The 16948-nt window shown below is 37.4% G+C and overlaps 1 protein-coding gene across 4 annotated transcripts in view; it reads right to left on the reverse strand.

Moving 5' to 3' along the window:
• Positions 1 to 16948, reverse strand: part of galnt13 (polypeptide N-acetylgalactosaminyltransferase 13) — a 47431-nt gene that overhangs the window by 18998 nt on the left and 11485 nt on the right. For all 4 annotated transcript variants that reach the window (XM_007570275.2, XM_016680829.1, XM_016680828.1 and 1 more), the window contains 6 exons: positions 14331 to 14626; positions 7014 to 7182; positions 4999 to 5165; positions 3533 to 3740; positions 2281 to 2451; positions 1526 to 1643 (listed from right to left, as the gene is read on the reverse strand). In XM_007570275.2, the coding sequence (XP_007570337.1) occupies positions 1526 to 1643; positions 2281 to 2451; positions 3533 to 3740; positions 4999 to 5165; positions 7014 to 7182; positions 14331 to 14472 (975 nt within the window). In that variant the 5' untranslated portion in view covers positions 14473 to 14626. The remainder of the gene's footprint in view (positions 1 to 1525; positions 1644 to 2280; positions 2452 to 3532; positions 3741 to 4998; positions 5166 to 7013; positions 7183 to 14330; positions 14627 to 16948) is intronic.

A 16948-nucleotide genomic window follows, 5' to 3' on the forward strand; every position in this document is an offset into this window, starting at 1 on the left:
AAATTTGTTACAGACCTAAACTTGACAACCTGAAAGTTCAGTTTGATGTAACCACATAAAATTATAGCTGGAAAATGTTTATTTTACCAAAGAATTAAGGTTACATTGGTTTACACTGAGGCTATGAACATGTTACAGCTTCACAATATGACCAATATGACCTATTTTTATATCGCTGGTTCAATATTCCCAAGCAGCAGGAAGGAAGTCGGAGGGGAAAAGTAGAGCAACAAACAGCTGCCTATAGGCAGATTATGCTGCAACAGCTCAGATGATTGCAGAGGAGAAACTTAAGCAGCCTTCATTACTTTTTAATGCCCCATTTTTAATGCATCAGCTACAAAACAAACTTTACATTAAACACTGGAATTTGTCTACGAAAGAAAGGCAGTGGTCGTTAGAAGTGAAACGGTTTCAGTTTGGAGGTTTAAAAAGAAAATGTCCAGAGTAGACATAGAGATATGGAAGCTTTGTGTAAAGAATAACTAAATAATCAAGAATTGTTTTGCTTTTGTCCTTATTTCTCAAGGGTTGTTCAGGAAAAGCACATCGTAATGATTTTTTTTTTTTCAAAAACTTTCTGGCATTATTTATGCTTTAATGTCTTAAACTATCATGACATAGAATTTCTTTAAGAAAATTCAACTGTAACACTCACTGAACTTAGATTTCTTACTCAGAAAAGTCAAACAAAACCTTATAGTCAAAAGTCCAACACAGTTTGATAGGATCTGATTTTAAGGAACAAAATCGGATGTTTACATATCTGAGCTGGCCGCCAGTGATCAAAGTCGGTTAAGGAAAATGTGGCTAATTTCAATCACAGGTTGAGTGATTTGTGTATCTCTAATGAGTGGGGGGGAAAAATCCCACCTGAAGAAATAATAAGTGTTTTTAGAGAAATCATTGATGCTACAATTATTCTCACCCCAAACTACTCTTTAATATATCTAACTAAAGTTGTTTTTAATGTATAATGTAGAAAGTTTGAATTAGTATTAATGACTTTGCTTACAAGCATGGCGATCCACTTCTCTTAGTCACTCCTCAAAATGGGAAGGACAATAAGGCATAACATTAGAAAAGCAGATGTGTGTTGGTCTTAGCAATGACTACAAGAAAAGGGCTACTCACCTAAAGCTGTCCATGCAATTAAAGCAACATCATAAACATTTAAAACAACTGGAAGTATGTTCATCTTGCCTTACAGTGAGGAGCAAGGTGTGTGAGGTAACTATGTTTCCATGACAACAATTTCCCTCCCATTTTGTACATATCTGTACCAGTGGAGCCAATAAATGACGAGAGCATGATACATCTCCTGTAGTATGAGGGATGTATGATATAATCTAGTGCTGACAGTGTTTGTGTAACCTTTCTGACTATGAGAGGGAGAGATGACGGTTCTGCTCACCTCTCCCATGCATTTTAAATCAAATATGCATGCAGGTAGGAGAACTTGCATGTATCCCCTGCCGTCAAGCAAGTCTGGTAGGATGATAACATTGTGTTCTCCGACACTCACCCTAAAAGACATTTCCAGGTTTTCTCCACCCCATATATCCATCCCCGGATCGTAGCTTCCAATTTCTTCAAAATATGTTTTGTCAATGGAGAATAGCCCTCCTGCCATCGTGGGAGTCCTGCACAAGTCACACAAAAAAATTACTGCCAAAAAAACAAACAAGGTATTTGCTGAAGTCTAGCTGGATTATTTAGCAAATAAAAATAAGAGCAATGCAGATTATGTAAAGACAGATTATTAGAATGTTAGAATTTTTTTTCTTTCTTTGATAAAAATTAGTATTCAATCCAAATCAGAGCATATGGATGAAAAGAGGCTAAATAGAGGTATTTATTTGTTGAAGAGGCACTGCTGCACCATAAAGCAGAAACGGGTTGAAAGAAATAATTTCTGATAAATGTACTAATGTTTTATATAAAAAAAAAGATGTATCGAGCTTAGTATGGAGCTTTGCATTCATGCAATTCAAAGTATCCTGTTGTAGCACAGTGAGGCATTGAAGAAACAATACAGACTCATTTGTTTTGAAAAATTAAAACAAAACCTTAGAAGAATAACCATGTCTATCCTCTGTGAATAAAAATTTGTTGGTGGAAATAAATAAAGTGAATACAGATGAGAAGTTGTGCTCTTTTTTCTGTCAAAACGGGATATATGACTGAGTTTAATTCCTTCCTGTTTAAGCTGCGAAAATAATTAATTGAATATGTTCTTGACTCCAACTGTGGATGCGGCGGATGCATCTTCTTCTGTACCTGACTGGAAGTGTTCGGTCTCCTTTACGTCGATCCATCTCCCGCTGAGGAACTGGGTACCATCGGAAGTTCAGCTTCCAGTTGAAGCCCCCATAAGTCATATCCGAACCCGCCATGTACTCAAACGTCTCATCGCTGATGACATCTATGATAGGGCACACCACTGCTCTTCTGAAAGACACAATTTGATAATTAACTGCGACAAAATGACAACAAACGATGAATAAATAAACATTTTATTTTAAAGTTATGACTTTAACAGACTAGAGTCTCATTGAGTTTTCTTGGACTGTCCTCCTCTTTCCTCACAAATGTACAAATTCATAAATTCAGAGGTCAACATTGTCAATGAAGAAAATTTGCACTTATTGTGAAATTTTAGCAGCACCGCTTAATTTATGCAATGTTTTAATAATACAGTAGTTGGAGTCATATAATGGCATTTTCAAAAAGCCTTGGACAATATCAGGAAATGCTTTATAGACACATCTATAAGATTAATTCATACTAAATATACATTTTAAGATGATGTATCTCTAGACAGGTAGAGAGGGAAAAAACACCTGACGCATTGCACAGTTTGTAATTTCTGGTTTGTAGTGTTTCCCATAAATAAAAGACGTTCTGTGAGTACTAAAATATATCTGTCTGCACTTTACCTGAGCTTTATTAATTTTTCAAATAATTTATTTTCAGTATTATCTTAATTGGTCAGAATTGTTGCAATTGTTAAACTTTTTTATGTGTTTTTTTTTTTTTTGACTATTGTTATTCTGGCTCTTATGTTTCTTGTTCTTCCTCATTCTTGTTAGAGGCCAATGCATTAATCCACTATACATCAAACAGAGATTTATATTTATTTTCCGTTTTCCTTTGAGGATCAGCCTTGTTGAAGACGAAATAAACTCCCAGATTCAGGTAGATTTTATTAATGTGGGATATTTTAGAGATTTTCTATCACATAGAATCAGTTGCTAGCTTTAGCCTCCAGGACTAAATCATTTTGCAAAACACAGACACCAAAAGAGTTATCTATTGCAGGTAAGATGTTTTCTGCTTACAAGTTCCCTTCAAAAATCTTGTACTTGCAGCTGGCTTAGCAGGGTTATAGAATGAACTGGTGAGTTAACAGCAGTATTAACAAAAAGTGTTTCTGGCGTCAACATGAAGGTTAAATTGGCTAACAGTCTCCACCCTTATAAAGCACTGTTTACTCTCTCTCTCTGTCAGAAATCCTCATCTTGGCTCCTACCGGTCCTCTCTGATGCGAGCCAGCAGGGGCTCCAGCCAGCCCACCGTACACTCGCAGTGAGCGTCAAGGAAGGTGATGACTTGGCCTGTGGTTACGGCTGCCCCCCTGAGCCGGGCTCTGATCAGACCCGACCGCTGCTCCATCCTCAGAATCTTCACAGGCACCTCTAATGTCCGCACATAATCCTCCAGCTTTGCCCTTAAGAAGTCTGAAACAAAAACGGAGGAAATCAGCTGAAGAGCAATTCAACCAGAGCTGAAGTAAAGTAATTACATTAGAAGATTAGTCAGCAGCCAGCTGATAATCAGAAAATAATAGAAAACACAAGAGGATTAAAAGCTTTTATTTCTAAACCAACACATTTAAAATGTAGATTTTATTTTGCAACAAATAATATAACTATATAAGGATTTCTCATTAAAGGGAACTCACAAAAAAGTTCAATTAAAAATATTTTCCTAACAGCTCACCTCCCCCTTTGTGTAACTGCTGAATCATGCATTTGGCACAAACTACTTACATTTAAACAACTATACCTGCTTGAATTGCAAAATTAAATCTGTTTAACTCAGTAGAAATGCCACATGAGAGCACCACATTCAAATAGGCACATGATGGATAACATAAAGAAAATCCTACAAATATTGCAATGATAATGATTTCTTTTTAAGATATGACATTTTGCCACGTGAGAATTTATGGATAAGAGAAGAAAAAAAAAACTTTCCATCTGGAAATCAGATTTTAGATCCAATGATAGAAAAATCCTGTTAAGAGGATGACATTTGAATGACATTTCACTATATTAAGTAGAAGTCTGCGCTTGAGATAAGCGATAATAGAAGAAACTAAAAAAAGAGCTGAACACACTCAGAGAGCTCATAGCATGTTATCCTATTTGATATTAAACACATTAGTCATAAATCAGTAGGGGAATCGTACAGTACAATCATCAATATTCATAAGTTTGATAGAGAGGAATGTTGATGGAAAATTAGCACAAGTGTTCTGACATTTCTTATGCATCATAATATATTAGTCCGGGATACAGAGCAGTTCATTTAGTACCGTTGTCATTTTCTATCCTGCCTCAGTAATTCAGCTCCTGTTTTTGTCTCGTCTTGATTTCATTGCAAGAAACCCCGAAAAGATCTCACAGCTAAAAATGAGTTGTGGAGCAAACCTTCCCCAGAGAGCGAAGTCAGAGACTGGCAGATAGCTCACTGAAGTTAGTACAGGTAGCTGTACTAACTTAACAACGGGTAAGGGGGATCAAACAGACGTTAAAGCTAAGGGTGTCCTAACTTTTACCTTACCAAAAAAAATGATTAAATAAATAAAAGTTTTTACAGATATATCCAGGGCATGGATAAAATCCTATACAGCTTAATGTAAACAACACGTCTACTAGACATTAAGTACTTTATATTCTCAGGGAGGCTTTTGAGTCAACACCAACTCCTGACCTCGCTCACTGGCATCATCTACCAGGACAATCTCCACCAGCAGGTGTCTCGGAGAGCGGTTGATGACACTGTGGACGGTCCGCAGCAGGGTGCTCCACGCCTCGTTATGAAACACGATGACGATGCTGGTGTTGGGCAGGTCGTCTGGGTACACCTTGGTTTTACAGCTGGCACAGAAATGTAGACAAGAGAAATCAGTGGATTGAAGTCTAGACAACTGCATGCAGATGAGCTTTACAGAAATATAAACTATCAGAACCTTTCAAACGTGTTCATGCACATTTTTTTTTCAATTTGCAACCACAAATATCAATGTTTTCTTAAGACCAACATAATGTGGTGCCATAACATGAAGTGGGATAAAACAAGTCTTCCCCCCTCCCACCTCTCAATTTAAAATCTGAGAAGTGCGGCATGCAACAGGTTTGATAAAGTTAGATCAACAACTCATTTGGATCCTTTGAGATTTCAAACGATCCATTGCCAATAGTGTCACACATCCAAAGACATCACAGTAAATCTTTTTTTGTTTGTTGGGCAGGTAGTAAAATGACAATGAGAATAAATACATGTTATTAGCAGCTAAAGTATATTCAGTATAACAGACAGCCACCAGCTAAATGTAAACATGTTTCATTTTGCTGGCACCAGAATCAATAAAATCTGAAACTACCTGTTCAATACTTTGCTGTTAGTTCCACAAAGTGGTTTATTAAAGAGCCTGAAAACAAAGTTTTGGTTTCCAGCTGCTCTTCAACACTGCCGCCGGTGCAGAAACATTCTCACCGGGGGAGTAGGAAGAAGTAGAACCACTGCTGACAGCAGTGTCATCGTGTCCTTTGCTCCATGTGATGTTTGCAAAAGAATATTGGTGAGGCAGTGATAAACTAGTGGATGTTATTGAATAAAATATTCACTACATTACGGCAGAGGAGCTGGACAGTGGAAGTGCAGTGGATGGCAGGAGGACGAATGGGGAGAAGTGACAGAGGGTGAAAAAAGCCACCGATGCAGACAGCATTGCTCGTTCAGTCCCGTCTATTCAACATGACAGCGCAGACTGACAGAACTAGGCCAGGAGGTTCCCTTAAAGAAAAAGTGTTATTGCCCTTCACAGATAACTCTGTCCCTATCTGGATTATTCTCACTGCGTAGCTGCAGAAACCTTGCGAAACTGAGCTGTGTACTGCAATAAACCTGTTGTAGTGTTTATGTGGAAGAACGAATTGTACTATGATAGATAGAAAAAGGTTGGCACTGAAATCCACTAAACATTCACCTTTTCTCTGTAAAATAGGTTTACCGGTGCAAAGTGCTTCAGAACAAGGCTCAATCTACTTAGTTTTCATTCTAGCATAAAGCAGTAAAATCACTCTGAGAGTGGTCATCACATGAATCCAAAACACTGCTTGTCTGTATTTTGTTCTGTGGCAGCTCAGTATTAACACAGGTGTTATTAAAACTTAAATAACCACCAATCAGCAACCTCTCTAGGTCGGTGACCACAAGCCATGCTTAGCAAAATATTCTTTAAAAAAGAATTAAAAAGTAGTTAAAAATGAGTCCTGAGGAAGATGTTGAGCAATTTCATTCTTTTGCACACAGGTTACGGCTCCTGACAACCGCTGACAGCAGCCATTGTAGAAGGCGATGCCTTTGCATTGTTCTATATTCACAACAACAGACCAATGAGGCATCTGCAGCAATGTGGATGCTGCTGTAATATGACTATTAATTTTTCACTTCATTGTACACTCAGTCATACTTGAACTTCTTCACCTGGGGCAGAAGCTCATTTCCCTCAAAGATACTGCATTGCACTTTCCACTCTTAAAAAAAAAAAGTGTCTTCTAACACTTCAAACAGAACACATTATCTGCAGACCTCTTTCCTGATGGAAACAGGAAACATGTGCCTGGGTAAATATTTCCATATAGATTTGTTACAGTCGCCGTCTAACCACCAGTGCGGCAATGTGGTTCATAGCAATGATGTGGAAGCAGAAGAATACGTACCCGTCCAATCTCACATCTGGTAGGCTCCTGTTGAGCGCAATCAGGTCACTGGCCATCAGGTTAAACTGGTTAATCTTAAAGAGCTCCTTCATCTTCCCCTGGTCGTCTTTAGGGATGTTCACCGCCTTGCCCATCTCGCCCGGACCCTCGTGACTCCGAGATATCACAGCTGCGAGAAAAGACATGTTTCTCTCAGGAATGACGAGCATGAACAGCAGCAATTTAGACTAATTAAAAGCCAACAGAAAAAACATCTCTTACATCACTGAACATAATAAGTAAGGCTTAGCAAGATACACCCAGCTTGTACACATCCAGCAAGTGCCACACAAAAAAATGTCTTCACAGATTTCTCCTGTTTTTGCCTTTTCTCACACATTTCATATCACTGAACACATTTCAATATGAGACAGAGAACAGCCGTGTAAATACAAAATACAGTTCACAAATGATGATTTAAGGGGAAAAAAATCTATTCAAACAAACCTGCCCCTAGGTTAAATTATAATTCTCCCCCTATCTAAATTTGTATTTCGCTAGGCACAACCAAGTACTATAACTGCTAGACTGGATGAATTAAAAAAATCACCTAAATAGAACCTGAAGTAAGCTTAAACATATCAAAAAGTGACACATCATGCACTTTCAAGAATGTATGAGGAATGAAGTCAGTGACCTCATCAGTCTGGCAAGGGGTACAAAGCCGTTTCTAAGGCTTTGGGAGAGCCGATGTCCACACATGAAGAAAACATAGCAGTACATAAAACAATTTTCTTTAGATTGCTGTTTGTTATGATTATCAGAGAGAATTCAGACTCAACTAAAATTAGTATTTGTGGGTCAAAGTTTTTCAGAAAACAGAAACTGAAAAACTATGAGTCTCTGATTGTTTGATTTCTATACTTATGAAACTGTATTGATTCTAATACAGAAAATGTGAAACATATCTCACTTATTTCTAGCAGGAAAAAGTGGCATTTGTAAGAACAATCTGTTTCTAAAACATCAGTGACAATGAACAGACAGACCACCAGTGACTGTACTAATGCCTGCCATTAGTACAGACAGGGCAGACACCCTAGACACCCTCCTCTTTGCTCTGGCTTAAGCTAACTGGGCATTAAGCAACATGCAGCCTGGCAGCTATATTTAAATTTACAGATGATCTACTGGAAATATATTATAGAGATTTAGGAGAAAGTATGAGTTCCAGGACTTTGCCAATTCTAGCTTAGAAGCAAAAGAAGGTTCACATAGTTGCTTATAGCCCTCGTGGGAACATTACCCTACAGTTCTGCCTGCAGAACATCAGCAGATTAGCGTTGCTGCTACAGCACAGTGTCAGCTCTTTTCAACAAAGGTAAATAACATCACATGGATTTATGACGTCGCTCTCCCCCACTCTCCCTCAAATAATCCCTCAAAACAGAGGCAGCGATTTCCATGAAAGAGGGCAACGTGGGACACTGGCTGCACAGCGAACAGCTAAGAGGATTCCGCAGAAAAAACGCTTTGTTGAAATGGACTGATGTTGGCCATATTGTCAATATCGGCTGACCCTGCTCTTTTCTTGATGCCGCTGTTGACAGCCCCAGTATGTCAATGAGCTCTCATTTGATGGACACAGCTACAGTGTTGAGCTGGGTGCCTGAGCAAAATCAACTTCTTGACCCACTCCAAGCTATCACTAAGTATGTATGAACACATATTTCAAGAAATCTCTCACATGATGAAAACATACAGCAGTCAATAGGAGTCATTTTCCCGATCAACTTGCATCATGGACGTATAGGCAAGCGGACAAATGGATGGCAACTATATAATACATGTTCCCAGGAGCTGAAAGATGATTTTCTCAGAGTTTTTGTATATATCGTTACCACACTTGTATCTATATCTATATGTCTTCTGAGAGGTCCATTATTGCCTCAGCTGGACTGTCAGGATGCCTACCAATCTGCATGCAGATTTTCTGCTGAGTCCTTCATAACACGGCTTCCAACATCCTGCAGCTATGTTCAGTCTCATTTACTTTACAGAAAAGGGTCTGTGTAGCCGAGCACAGTTGGAGGCTTTTTTTTTTGCAGGCTCAATCCATTACCTTCTCCGCCTTTAACCGCTGTGCTCTCCCTCCTGCCTGCAAGTCTGACACCGCTGGCATTATATTATAAATAACAGACACTCCACCACTATGCAGAACGAGCAAGGTTCATCTTATAAATTACTGCTCGGGAGAAAGGAAACATACAGAGTTTGCTCTGCTGGAGAAACTCCATCAACATTGAGTCATTGTGTTTTATGTGCCGATTTTAATAGTAGGATTGATTTTCTTCGTTCCAATTAGAATTTTTTTTTTTTTTTCCAGGTTGTGAAAGGTGAAAGTTTTTCAAGCAAATAGCTTTGAGCTACAACCAGAGTGAATACAATATTTACTTTAGGAGAGGAAGAAAGTCTAGAGAATAACTTTTTATTAAAAAAAAAAACAAAAAAAAAACAGTGGCTGCAATTAAAAGATGGTCTGCGCTACAAATGGTGAGTTACAACAGAAACAAATCTCAGATTAAAACGATAAACTGAGTAGAAACTTAAATAATCAATCAGTGTACTTATTCCAGCATAGGCTTTTCTCACTTTAATGCATTGCTCTCAAATGACCACCTGCTCAGGAGTGATTTAGCTGCACTATGGTGTGAAAGAGAAGCAGAACGATTAACAGATTTTTACTGCAGAATCCATTAAAAGTCCATTTCTGCGCATATTATTAGAATCTGTCCAAACAACTGTACCCTGGAATGTCAGAAGAACATTAATTCTTCGTCAAGCAGAGTAATGAGGAGTAAATGGCCATAAAGTTCATTGTAGTGACAGCTAAATGCAGTGTTGTCACAGTTTGCCTGCTCTAATCAAGAATATCAGGCAGAGACTATTAAAGACATCATTATCCACCTGGTAACAGTAGCAAGAGTTTAATGGTCTGATGTTCAGTACGGTTTAGAAAGGGGAAACCTTTGTAAATAAGCTCAGGTCACATTGCAGAAAAGAGAACATATTGCTCTCACAATACCTTGTAGTCTTCATGTTAGTTACCAGTAAGCAACTATGTAAATTTTGGTGGATTAAACTGTTTGGGGGCATATTCAATGAGCATTTAATGAAATCCATGGATGCAATTTTTCAACATGTATTCACTCAGGTTTCTAAATGATACCAAAATCAGATGGGAGCAAGTAAAGATGAAACTGTAACAATCTTCAGACTGGTTATGCATTCTGCACACGTTAAACAGGTGCAAACAAAAGTTGTTTTTAGAAATAATTTTCTAAAAATTCTTCCAAACAGATGCAATCTATTTGCATAACACAATCTTGAACTAAATCATTATTCAATTACTTTGGGGAAAAAGGTTTGCAATTTTGTATATTTATGTCAACTATAGCCAAACCAAAAAAAAAAAAAAAAGAAAAAAGCATCCGATTTTCAATGACCGTTGCTGTTTGCAATACATATTTAGAAAGGACTATTTAATGTCACCTTGAAAGCTGTTGGTAACTGTGATGCAGGAGAAGAAGCAAAAGATAAAGAACCCAGCTGCAGAAAAACAGGGAGCTGAAGGTGTAATTTAGCTTTTCGTACAGAGATGGGATTTTGATTTCCTTAAATGATCTCTCTAACCTGCAAATATATTTTAGATTTAATGCTGTTTGTAAAATCCTGCACTTTTTTTTTTTTAGAATATAACTCGCTCACATACACAGGTTACTGCGCTCAACTGAAAGAACTATGATGCCCTCATCAAGCAGCATGACTCAATGCACCAAGGACAGTCTAAACCAGAAAACAGAGTGCGGGGAGACTTGGAGAGAAACCAACTAGAAACCAATGAAGGATTTTTTTTTTTTTTTCACATTTGCAATAGGATCTATCAAAAGGAACAAAAGTCATCAATCATTATTTTACAGATTTGCATTGAGTGTATGCAATATTTGATTAACAGGACCAATTTTTATTTCAAAACAGTACTTTTTGTTTTTAGGAAAATCAAATAAATGGTTTGAATCCCTGAATTTTACTACCTATATAGTAGATAGTATGTTTTACTATCTAGTTGTAAAGCAAAAATTTAAGAATTACCACCTAAAAGTCAGATTTTTTCCCTTGCAGTTTTGGTGATACTGTAAGGAGCAATTTTCTCTCTTTCATTCATTTTTGTGAATTATTTTTTGTAGTGGAAAGTCATATTTATACTTTGCACAAAGAATGTAAATTGGTCATAAAAGGACTGCACCAAAATGGAGGACTATGCAGTCCATTTATTTGCTTTGTGAGCCAGATGCACAAATGGATGCAAATGATAGACAGAAAACTTTCAATTACAAGGAAATGTTTGCAGATATATGGAATGCTTTATAAATCATCAGACTTGATCCATCTTACATGCAAACTAACTACAGTGTATCATTTGACTTTTTTTAAATGGCATCAGCCAGAGAAGCTGGCAGCTCTACTTCGTTCCAACCTAAAAGCAGATTAGTAAGCCTCTTATAAAACGTGGCAACCTGCTTTCTTGAGGGCATGTGAGGAATCAGGCTTTGCTAAAGACGAACTCTGCATATCTGATCGTAAAAGTGTAATCTTCGAAAAAAAAAGAAAACACAAGCCACATGTATGCCAGAGATTTTCAGGGCATGTCTGTACGCTTTGCTCTGGACGTTTTCCAGAGTTTCTGTTGTTGTTCACGCATGTTTCTCACAGCAGGAGGTTCTCTGTTGGAGATGTGCTCCAACAGCTTGACACACGAAGAAGGTTTTGCAATAGTGGCTGACTATCAGACACAGAAGCCAAAACAAGACAAAAAAGATTGGGTTTGGAAATAAGTATGTTTTCTCGTCTTCAAAAAAACAGATCGTAGATTCAAGAAAAAAAACAAAAAAACAAGCTTATGATTACTTTTGTTTTAAATTAGTGCCATATACGCAAGTACAAATGTGTTTTACATAAAGTGGAATGGAAGACAACACAAAAATGAGCTTTGCATAAACAACAAACTGATATAACATCGCCTGAGATTCACACACATTAATGCAGGAGTGAGCATGTGACCATTGGGAAAACTGAAGGAACCTCAGCTACTCCTGATGTTTAAACCAAATATGGTTTGAAAAAGAAAAAAAAAAGAAAAGAAATCTGGTATTATACAATACTGCAGCCAGAGGTCAGTATTACCATTAATACTGTACTATTAATTACTTGTTCTAATACTTCAGTTGCACTTTGCTGTCATAAAATGATTTCAGATGTGTTTACACTAAATGTTAGTTCTGCATTAATATCACTTATGTTTAGTCATACTCTGTGCTATCACATAATGTCATGTCTATACAAATAGCCTGTGTTTGTATATTTGCAGTGAGACTAATCAAGTTTGAATATAGAAGCAAACACAAGGCAGAAAGCACTGATTTTATGCCAAAGCATCCTAAGAACATTTAACATCAATGACTGCTGATTTTAAATATACTTATGTGTGAAATGGTCCCTTAAACTGAGCGCTGTAAGCTTAAGATATTGAAATATCAGTCTGCCCACAGGTTGTCTCCAAAGGAAAACTCCTTTATAGATTCCTTCTGTCTTTCCTTGTTAGTCTCACTTTAACGTTTAATGTTTCAAATTGTCACACAGATTTTAACTATTTCATGACAGAAATTACTTGAGTAAATATAAAATCTAGATCTCCAATGAGGAATATACTTACTATAGGACACATAAAATGTGACACTTTATGAAATTAAAAACATAGCTAGAGTTTTTTTTTTTTTAATTTATTTTTGGGCTATGTGATGTACAAAGGTTAAATCTTGCACAGATTTAACTGTTACTGAACAATCTGAAACATACCGAAATATTGCATTAGGGGGCTGATAGTCCCGATCATGATGTAAAAAATAAATCAACAAATAATCACACAGAGCTTTACATCATGTTATAATGTTATCCCTTCATCAAAAACATATCTGGAGTGTTGAATTGTGCATCTGCTCAGCTCATTATACAAGCTACTTCTGACTGCAACGCTGGTGAAAACACTGGTAAAGGATTAATAGAGGAGAAATGTTTTGACGACTTTCTGAAGGCAGCGTTTGAGACAAAACAGAAGGTTTTAAAGAGACGGAGGCCCAATTTTAAGGGGTTAAATTACAAAGTCAAATTTCTTTTAAGTAATATTTGATATTTAGCTTTTTTATAACTGGAGGTGGCATAATTACTTGACTGTGCTGTAAAATGACACTATGTGCCAGGAAAACACATAGCACCTACCCTGTAATAAATTGGTGAAAAAGTACCTCAAATAATTTTGCACTGCAAATAGCTTTACTTCTGTTATTAATGGAAATGATAAAGGAAATAGCTTTTATCCAGAATACACAGAAATATAAAGTGGTTTGCAATCTATGAGCAAAGTTATTCATTCCACCTACAGATTCAGGTATGAAATTACTTTCAGCCAACGGCAAGTCATAGGAAATGATGCATATCTTAATAAAACAGTCAGAAAAGGAAAATAAATTTTCAATGAATATTTTCATTTGATGTTAATTTGCATTTAATTAAAAAAAAAAAAAGATCAGGTCGAGCATTGTTTATACTTTTCAATCTGGCAGTACAGCAGTCAAACCCTGCTTGTATTTGCAGACCAGCTTTTTGAAAATGTTTCCACTGGTGTTTGATTAATCTTTGGTGATGAGCTTCAGGTTGAAAAGCATCCTTGTCATCACCTTTATCATCATCTTTAGCTCCTACTACAGATTCCCTGTTAGGTCCTAACTGAGCCCCATCAATACATTCATATTACTTCCAGTCTGGAAAAAAAAAATTACTGGTCAAATTAAAAGATTACTTTAAACCTGAATCTGCAAGGGTGTGAATTATTTTGTGTTTAACATCTTACATTGATTTTCAATGCATTATTATTATTTTTTTTATTAGTATTTAATTTTCTCAGGAGCGTTGAACAGAGAAGTAGTTCACATGGTAAGCTCAGCAGACGCACATTTCCACCAGGTGTTTGCTAATTAATGCTGAGTGGGGGAGTCATGACGGAGGGGTGTACTGTTTTTTTAAGTGCTACATGATGTAACACTTAAAAAAAGTCGATTTTATGCCATGCCTCCAATCCCCTTTAAAACGCCAGTTAACACTGAAGAAAAGGGTGACAGGCAAGCCAGGCTTGATTGAATTACTCCTGGACTTAGTTTGAAGCTTTACGCTTCCTCCAGTTGTGTCTGAAACTGAAAGGTGTGAACAAGGTTGTGAACTCACCTCGGAGCGCGGGGAGCAGAGAGCGATCTTTCCTCTCATCGCATTTGTTACATTCGCTGAAGTACAGCAGCAAGAACACGTCGACCAGCACCCACACCAAGGAGGTGGTCAACACCACCTTGCAGTAAACAAACCGCCGCATCACCTCTGGGAGGTCTGTCTGTCAGGCAGGCAAGCAAGACGGATGGAGGTGAGGACCTCGGATGTCTCAGACAGCTGGAGAGGTGTTTGATCTTCGGAGGTGGGGGTGAGGATGAAGGGGTGAGACGGAGAAGGTACAGCCAGGAGGCATTCTCCTACAGAAACAGGCAAACACAAACGATATCTCACCATCTTTTTATCTTAAAAAAAAAAAGGGTTCAAATAAACACACTACAGTTGAGCTATAATCTGGGATCTATCATTTGGCACGCATTTTAGTTTTGACATTAAAAAAAATTAAATAAATAATAAAAAAAAAAGTTGGGCATGCATTTGTATGCAGTCCCACGCCTGCTAAGTCTAGTTCACAGTTGTGTGCTACTTTGTGTTGCTTTGAGGTTGTAACATGTAAAAAAAAGATCGAAAAGCATGAATACTAACCCTAACATGACGGATTCATTTGTTCCCATTTCCATCAAACTGTTAAAACACACATCATGAGGATTGAGCACTACCTCAAGTAATGAAGTAGCAGGTAAATGCAATTCATGTAAAGTGCAATATTCATTTATACAGTGATAAGTGAGTGCTTGGGGGGTGGAGGGAACCATTATTGTTTTCTGCTGTGGTGCAGAAGCAGAGAGGAGTGCAGCTTGGAGTCAACAGCTAATTTTCATACATGGACAATGACGTCTATTATACCCTAATGAACTAGTTCATGCTAAATAAGCTAGTCATCCAGTGTGCCTTCAGAATGACCATTAACAATAAGCATTTTTGATATTTTGATTTTCAACCATATTTTCTGTAAATATTTTTTTTTTCTTGCAAATAGGGTGTAGAGTCAAATACATTTATACTTCTGCCTACCTCATTTTTATGCAAATGATTATGTAGATATGTGCTATGGTATTTGAATGTGAATGCTTGAAATAAACAAATAAACTAAACCAGATCTCCAGGACGATCATCCATTGGAGGTCAAACCCAGCTTCCCGTGGGCTTTTGTGCAATGCCAATGTCACCATTAGGAGAGCACAACACTCTGCTAATCACAGTTTGTTTGGCAGAGTCGAGCTCCTATAGCCAGAGACAACAAGGCAGTTAACTGTACCAATTGCCAAAACAGGTGGATGGAACATGTTCAGTCGCATGAGGAGATCACTGCCATTTGCCAAAAGCAGAACAATGATGCATACCAGAGCGAAAAACAATCGGAGAACGGCTGTCCATCTGAGTCCCAGAGGCAGAGGTGTTTCTGAAACTTACAAGTTTTTAAAAATGCAAAAAAAAACAAAAAAAAAACTTAAATTCATAAAAATAGCTACACGCAATATTCCCCTTTAGATGAGCCAGGGACTTTACAGTCATATGAATAAACCATTTTCTTTGAAATGTCTAACTATTATTCACCAACAGCAATGATGAGAAATGGATTAATATAGTTGCTAAACCCAGTCTGGCAATAACATATCAGATGTAGTGGAGATTTGGAACCATTATACCCAGTGAAACTAATAACACCATTTTATTCAAAAACTTAGAGCAGAAATACAAATGAGATGCATTTTCTCTTAAACCTCACAGTCTCTTCAAATGGGCTGACCACTGGCTTATTTCTCTTGCATCTGAAAGGATGAGATCTTCCTGTTTTCTTCCTAACAGATTTCCCCTACTTCATCAGGAGTGTTGCAACAACCATCTGGGAAGCCTTCGAATCAAAGGCAGTTTGCGGAGGTTAAATATTCTCTGGCAAAGAATGCAGGCTCCACAATATTTTGTGATGAAGAATAACAATTTTCTGTCAAACTGGATTTCCCACTTGGCTGAAATTACAGGGTTTTGTTGACTGAAAGTCACATGAACACATAATTGGCATGGGAATAGAATGATGGAAAAAAATGCTTTCAGCCATCAAATATCATACACACACGAAAAGAAAAAAAAAAAAATCAGGCAGCTTTCACGCTCATGCCAAACATATGCAGTCAATCTCCAAAGCGTACTGAAGCGTGTTAAAATGTCAGGTGTTGGTGATGAAAAGTACAACCAGAATTGCAATTCAACTAAAATATTTAAGTGGGTAAGTGGAGGAAAGGAAAGATTTATACATCTCTAAAATATTACCAAATTAACACCTTTTTAGGTGGTGTTTATTTTGTTTTTTTTTGTTGTTTTTTTGTTTTTTCTTTTTGAGTCCTCAGCATTTCACGTCTCCACTTGGTAACATTTGGCAACTTTAGTTTGCAAAAATTCTCCAAAACGGTCAGATTATGGTTATATCTCTCCTGCACAGCCAGACGGCTGTGCAGGGAACTACACAGATGCTGAAAAATAAAACCCATCATCACCTCCAGCTTTAATGCAGACATCTGTATATTTTAGGTCAAAGCTGACTGGGATATGAAACTGTTTAGAATGTTATGAATGTGGAGGGGGAAAAAAATCTGAAGAACAAAAAAAAAGTCCACAGTATG

Source organism: Poecilia formosa, unplaced genomic scaffold (assembly GCF_000485575.1).
Source record: "Poecilia formosa unplaced genomic scaffold, Poecilia_formosa-5.1.2 Scaffold257, whole genome shotgun sequence".
Taxonomy (NCBI): Eukaryota; Metazoa; Chordata; class Actinopteri; order Cyprinodontiformes; family Poeciliidae; genus Poecilia; species Poecilia formosa.